This window comes from Salvelinus sp. IW2-2015, unplaced genomic scaffold, assembly GCF_002910315.2.
Source record: "Salvelinus sp. IW2-2015 unplaced genomic scaffold, ASM291031v2 Un_scaffold7788, whole genome shotgun sequence".
NCBI classification, from domain to species: domain Eukaryota; kingdom Metazoa; phylum Chordata; class Actinopteri; order Salmoniformes; family Salmonidae; genus Salvelinus; species Salvelinus sp. IW2-2015.
Genome location: NW_019949048.1, coordinates 1 through 7,483, shown reverse-complemented (window position 1 = coordinate 7,483; position 7,483 = coordinate 1). Strand labels below are relative to the sequence as shown.

Sequence of the window (7,483 nt, the reverse complement as noted above, 5' to 3'; positions counted from 1 at the left end):
TCACAGGGGAGAAGAACCTTACCTGTCTCGCTGGCTGGCTGTCTGTTGGCTGTCTGGCTGTTTAGCTGGCTGGCTGTCTGGCTGGCTGTCTGCCTGTTTAGCTGGTTGGCTGTCTGGCTGGCTGGTAGAAGTGAGCTGAAAGGCCTAAGGTATTAACTTAATTGAAGTCCCTCACAGGGTAGATGAAGGCATCTATGGCTTTCCCGGACACCTCCCTATGCCCTATATAGTGCACTATATACTGAGMGTACACAGCCTCAATTCGTCGGGGCATGGACTCTACAAGGTGTCGAAAGCTTTCCACAGGGATGCTGACCCATGTTGACTCCAATGCTTTTCATAGCTTTTACCTGGATTCACCTGGTCAGTCTATGTCATGGAAAGAGCAGGTGTTCCTAATGTTTTGTCCACTCAGTATATACTTTTAGGGCAAAAGTAGTGCACTAAATAGGGAATAGGGTGCCATTTGGGACACAGACAAGGTCACAGTAGTAGGTTCAGGAGCCTCTATGTCCAGGCTGTAATTTTGTAATACCATTTCATCTCCCAGTGTGTTGTGATTACTGGCCTGGTCAAATCAAGGACTACTTCTTTATAAGTACCTGCTCAAATTGAAACTGGTGGCTGTTGTGGGTGGGATATTGCATGCTGGCCAATGCCACTGCCAGATAAGATTACATTTGTACACATGACATAAGCCTACAGTAGAAAGTGTGTGTGTGTCTGTGTGTCTGTCTGCGTGCGTGCGCCCGCGCGCATGTCTGTCTGTCTGTCTGTCTGTCTGTCTGTCTGTCTGTCTGTCTGTCTGTCTGTCTGTCTGTCTGTCTGTCTGTCTGTCTGTGTGTCTGTGTGCAGTTCTTTTCTGCATAGAAAAGTCTTGGGCGGGCCAGCTAAGTGTTCTTTTGCCTATGTCAACCTTTTCTTTTTACAACTTGAGGATGGTAAAACATAGTAAAAAATGGAGCTATATATTTTTTAAATAAGATCATCTTTGAGAACTAACAGCCACCAAAATAAAAGCTAGACATTCTGAGGGAATAAAAAAATCCAGAAATGATACATTCAGCAGTATTTTCGTCGTGGCAGACAGGAGAGATTCTAACATTTTTGGTCGACGACCGCACCATTGGACACCGCTGCTACAGGATCATGTTATTATCTAGAGACTGGCTGAAGGACCTTATTAATCTAGAGCTCGGGCTGAAAGGAACTTATTCTCTCAGGACTGGCTGAAGGAACTTATTATTCTAGAGACTTGGTGGCTGAAGGAACTTATTATCTAGAGACTGGCTGAAGGACCTTGTTATTATCTAAGAAGCTGGCTGAAGGAACTTATTATCTAGAGACTGGCTGAAGGAACTTATTATCTAGAGACTGGCTGAAGGAACTTATTATCTAGAGACTGGCTGAAGATCATGTTATTATCGAGAGGGGTGGGAATATCTGAGGTGGGAGGGGTGGGAATCTTGAGGTGGGAGAGGTGGGAATATCTGAGGTGGGAGGGGTGGGATATCCTGAGGTGGGAATATTGAGGTGGGAGGGGTGGGAATATCTGAGGTGGGAGGGGTGGAATATCTGAGGTGGGAGAAGGTGGGGAATATCTGAGGTGGGAGAGGTGGAAAGTGGATCGAGGTGGGAGGGGTGGGAATATCTGAAGGTGGAAGGTGGGAATATCTGAGGTGGGAGGGGTGGGAATGATCTTGAGGTGGGAGGGGTGGAATATCTGAGGTGGGAGGTGGAATATTGAGGGATTGGGACTGAGGTGGGAGGGTGGGAATATCTGAGGTGGGAGGGGTGGGAATATCTGAGGTGGGAGGGTGGGAATATCTGAGGTGGGAAGGGGTGGGAAATCTGAGGTGGGAGGGTGGGATGGGGATGGGAAATCTGAGGTTGGGAGAGGTGGGAATATCTGAGGTGGGAGAGGTGGGAATATCTGAGGTGGGAGGGGTTGTGGAATATCTGGGCGTGGGATATCTGAGGTGGGAGGGGTGGGGAATATCTCGAGGCTGGGAAGGGGTGGGAATATCTTGAGGTGGGAGAGGCTGGGAAATATCTGAGGTGGGAGAGGTGGGGATATCTGAGGTGGTGAGGGGTGGGAATATCTGAGGTGGGAGGGGTGGATATCTGAGGTGGGAATATATGAGGTGGGAGGGGTGGGAATATCTGAGGTGGGAGGGGTGGAATATCTGAGGTGGCGAGAGGTGGGAATATTCTGAGGTGGGAGAGGTGGGAATATCTGAGGTGGGAGAGTGTGGGACTATCTGAGGTGGGAGGGTGGGCATATCTGGAGGTGGGAGGGGTGGGAATTCTGAGGTTGGGAGGGCTGGGAATATGGGTGGGAGGGGGTGGGAATAATTTGAGGTGGGAGGGGTGGGGATATATCTGAGGTGGGAGAGGTGGGAATATCGAGGTGGGAGGAGGTGGGAATATCTGAGGTTGGGAGGGTGCGAATATCTGAGGTGGAGGTGTGATATCTGAGGTGGGAGGGGTGGGAATATCTGAGGTGGGAGAGGTGGTAAATCTGAAGTGGGAGAGATGGGAATATCTGAGGTGGAGGGGTGGGAACTCTGAGGTGGGAAGGTGGAATATCTGAGGTGGGAGGAGACTGGGTGGGAATATCTGAGGTGGGAGGGTGGGAATATCTGAGGGTGGGAGGGGTGGGAATATCTGAGTTGGGAGAGGTGGGAATTGAGGTGGGAGAGTGGGATATCTGAGGTGGGAGGGGTGGGGAATATCTGAAGGTCGGGAAGGTGGGAATATCTGAGGTGGAGAGGGGTGGGATATCTGAGGTGGGAGGGGTGGGAATATCTGAGGTGGAAAAGGTGGGAATATTCTGAGGTGGGAGGGGTGGGATTTGAGGTGGAGGGTGGGAATACTGAGGTGGGAGGGGTGGGAATATCTGAGGTGGGAGGGGTGGGAATATCTGAGGTGGGAGGGTGGGAGAATCTTGAGGTGGGAAAGGTGGGAATATCTGAGGTGGGAGGGTGGAATATCTGAGGTGGGAGGGGTTGGGAATATCTGAGGTGGGAGAGGTGGGAATATCTGAGGTGGGAGAGGGTGGGATATCTGAGGTGGGAGGGGTGGGAATATCTGGGGTGGGAATATCTGAGGTGGGAGGGGTGGGATATCTGAGGTGGGAGGGGTGGGAATATCTGAGGTGGGAGAGGTGGGAAATCTTGAGGTGGGAGAGGTGGGAATATCTGAGGTGGGAGGGTGGGAATATCTGAGGTGGGAGGGGGTGGGAAATTCTGAGGTGGGAGGGGTGGGAATATCTGAGGTGGGAGGGGTGGGAATATCTTGAGGTGGAGGGTGGGAATATCTGAGGTGGGAGGGGTGGGATTATACTGAGGTGGGAGAGGTGGGAATATCTCTGAGGTGGGAGGGGTGGGAATATCTGAGGTGGGAGAGGGTGGAATATCTGAGGTGGGGGGTGGGATATCTGAGGTGGGAGGTGGGATATCTGAGGCTGGGAAAGGTGGATATCTGAGGTGGGAGAGGTGGGAATATCTGAGGTGAGGATATCTGGGTGGACGGTGGGAATCTGAGGTGGGAGGGTGGGAATTCTGAGGTGGGAGAGGTGGAAATATCTGAGGTGGGGAGAGGGTGGGGAATATCTGGAGGTGGGAAAGGGGTGGGAATTCTGAGGTGGGAGAGGTGGGAAATGGAGTGGGAGGTGGGAATATCTGAGTGGAATAGAGGTGGGAGGGTGGGGAATATCTGAGGGTGGGAGGGGGATATTGAGGTGGGAGGGTGGGAATATCTGAGGTGGGGGGTGGGAATATCTGAGGTGGTAGGGTGGGAATATCTGAGGTGGAAGAAAGGTTGGGAATATCTGAGGTGGAGGGGTGGGCATATTGAGGTGGGAGGGTGGGAATAATCTGGGGTGGGAAGTGGGAATATCTGAGGGTGGGAGGGGTGGGAAATACTGGGTGGGGAGAGGTGGGAATATCTGAGGTGGGAGGGTGGGAATATCTGGGTGGGGAGGGTGGGAATATATGAGGTGGGAGGTGGGAATATCTGGGTGGGATGGGGTGGGATATCTGAGGTGGGAGGGGTGGGAATATCTGAGATGGGAGGTGGGGATATCTGAGGTGGGAGGGGTGGGAAATATCTGAGTGGGAGGAAGCGTGGGGAATATCTGAGGTGGGAGGGGTGGGAATATCTGAGGTGGAGGGGTGGAAATATCTGAGGTGGGAGGGGTGGGAAATATCTGAGGTGGGAGGAGGTGGGAATATCTAGGGTGGGAAAGGTGTGAATATCTGCGGTGGAGGGGGTGGGAGGGATATCTGAGGTGTGGGAAATACTCGGGGTGGGAGGGGTGGGAATATCTGAGGTGGGAGGGGTGGGAAAACTGAGTGGCTGAGGTGGGAGAGGTGGGTATCGAATATCTGAGGTGGGCAGGTGGGAATATCTGAAGTGTGGGAGGGGTGGCGGAAATATTGCTGGGGTGGGAATATCTGAGGTGGGAGAGGGGTGGAATATCCTGAGGTGTGGGAGGAAGGTGGGAATATCTGAGGTGAGGGTGGGAATATCTGGGTGGGGTGGGAGATATCTGAGGTGGAGGGTGGGAATATCTGAGGTGGGAGGGGTGGGATATATCTGAGTGGGAGAGGTGGTAATATCTGAGGTGGGAGCAGGCTGGAGGGTGAATATCGTGAGGTGGGAGGGGTGGGAATATCTGAGGGTGGGAATATCTGATGGTGTGGAGGGGTGGGAATATCTGAGGTTGGGAAGGGTGGGAATATCTGAGGTGGGAGAGGTGGAGTATCTGAGGTGGGAGAGGTGGGAATATCTGAGGTGGGAGGGTGGGAATATCTGGAGTGGGAGGTGGGACTATCTGAGGTAACGGGTATAGGTGGGAAATCGGGGGGATGGGGAAATATCTGGGTGGAAATGAGGTGGGAGGGGTGGGAATAATCTTGGAGCTGGGATAGAGGTGGGAAACGACGGTGGAGAAGTGAGATAATTGAGGTGGGAGAGGTGGGAATATCTGCGGTGGGAGGGTGGAATATCTGAGTGAACTGGTGGAGAGAGTGGAATATCTGAGGTGGGAGAGGTACGGCATTATCTGAGGTGGGCCAAAGTGCCAATTTCAGTATCAGTGGTGGGGATATTTAAGACCCAAATCTGGTTTTAGTGGTAATGTCAATTGTTCCAGGCGAATGGAATAAGGCGGAAGTCAGGGCGCGGACACAGTATCGAGTAAAGCCACGAGTATTTTACTCAGAATTCATCCAATAATTCCAACAAGAATAAACCATAACAATCCAGATCAACGTACCACGGGAACACTTGACAAAAAATTCACGCGACAAAACACAGAGGGAACCAGAGGGTTAAAATAAGGACACTGATTATTGTTATGGAAACCAGGTGATGTACAAATGAAGAAAAAACAAAACGAAAATGAAACATGGAATCGGTGGGACTAGAAAAGACCGTACGTGACGTCGACCGCCCGAACCGCCGTCCGAACAAGGAGAGGGGAGGACCAACTTCGGGCGGAAGTCGTCTGACAGGACGTGGTTGGTTTGCTAATGCGATTTTGACAACGGAAGCTTGGCTATCCAGCCCTGCACGACCATATTGCCATAATGCACAGACACAAGAAGTTCTTTTTCTGCCCGTATAACTTCGAAAAAATAAAAATATTATTCACATTTCATTTGATTCAATACACAAGCACAGCTCCTCCCCTCCTCTTGAATCGAAGGCCTGTGTTTGGTCCGGCACATTTGCATTTCGCCAAGGGTCGTGACTACTCGACTAACAGGCTTTCGGTCATCGTGGAGATCCGCTTGTTAAATAAATCTTATCCACCAAAGCTTTTATTAAAAGATAAAGCTTTGCAGAGCAAACAGTGAGCAGACGTCCTCTTTTATCTATATAAGCATGAATTACATTAATTTTATCCTCTCCTGTTATTATCTTAGCTGATGTAACCCTCTGTAAAATAACCATTGAAACAAAACCATGAACAATGCCATCGCATAAACATGTACTATATTTGGAATCCAGTACTAGTCCTAGGACATAAACCATGTAGACTATATTCCATCATGGACGCATAAACATGTAGACCTTATAGTCATCATGGAGAACATAAACCATGTAGATAATCTCAGGACTATGATGTATCCATTATTCACCAATTCACAGCAGGCCGTACCTGCAAGTGTCTACTCCATTATTAATAATTTCACACAGCGTTACTGTGCAGTGCCTACTCTTATTATAATCCAAGTCCATGCAGTACTATTTTAATCACACAGGCCTACCTGCAGTGTCCTACTCCATTATTAATAATTCACCACCAGGCCTACTGCAGTTGTCCTACTCCCTATTATTAATAAATTACACAGGCCAGCTGCGTGATCCATCTATCAAGGCATACCCTGCAGGTCCTATCCATCTATTAATAATCCCAACCGTACCTCAGCTGTCTACTCATTATTAATAATTCACACAGGCCTAGCTGTGCGTGCCTACTCTCCATTATTATAAATCTCACACAGGCCTACCAGTGCAGTGTCCATACTCCTTATTAATATTCCTACAGACCTGCTACCTCTGCAGTCTGCCTTGCTCCATTAATTAATATTCACCAGGTCCTACCTGGCAGTGTTCCTACTCCGATTATTACTACATTCAGCACAGGCCTACGTGTCAGTGCTAGCTTCCTTATTAATAATTTTCACACAGGCACGCTGCCTACATTTCAACGCCGCCTACCTGCCAGTGTCTACTCCACGTATTAATCTCACAACCAGCCTAGATGTCCTATCATTGGTATCACACAGGCGATACTTGCAGATTGTCCTATTAACATTATTAATAATTTCACACAGGAACAGCCTACCTGCAGTGCCTACTCTCCATTAAGTTAACTCAATTCACACAGACCTACTCGCAAACTGTTCCTACTCCTATTTATTTAACTAATTCAAAATGGACCTACCTGCGTGTTCCTGCACACCATTATAGTAATCTCCAAGGCACAGTGATCTACTCACAGTTAAACCCCACCGCGGGCTACTCAGGCTATTATTATATAATTTCACACAGGCCTGACGCTGCAGTGTCCTACGTCCATTATTAATAATTTCACACAGGGCCTAACCTGCAGTGTCCTATCCATTAACTTAATAATTCAAACACAGCCTACCTGCAGTGTCCTACTCATTATAATAATTCACACAGGCCTACCTGCAGTGTCCTGACTCCATTATTAATACATTCACACATGGTCCTCGCGTGCCGTGATTGCCATTATACACGCCTAGCCTGGACAGATAGGCTATTAAACCCATATTAATAACCAACAGGCTACCTGCTAGTTGTCCTACTCCATTATTAATCAATTCACACAGCGCTACTGCAAGTGTCCTATCTCCTATTTTAATATAAGTCATACCCCAGGTCTGACTACCTCCTTTATATGCCACGAGCTACCTATGTCTACACATTATTAATAATTCACACA

The 7,483-nt window shown here is 49.2% G+C and overlaps 1 protein-coding gene across 1 annotated transcript; it reads right to left on the bottom strand.

Moving 5' to 3' along the window:
* Window positions 1-1,421: 1,421 nt before the first annotated feature.
* Window positions 1,422-2,282, bottom strand: LOC139027157 (uncharacterized). Its single transcript, XM_070442315.1, has one exon. It carries the CDS (start codon window positions 2,280-2,282, stop codon window positions 1,422-1,424), a length of 861 nt encoding a protein of 286 aa, XP_070298416.1.
* Between the last annotated feature and the right edge of the window lie 5,201 nt (window positions 2,283-7,483).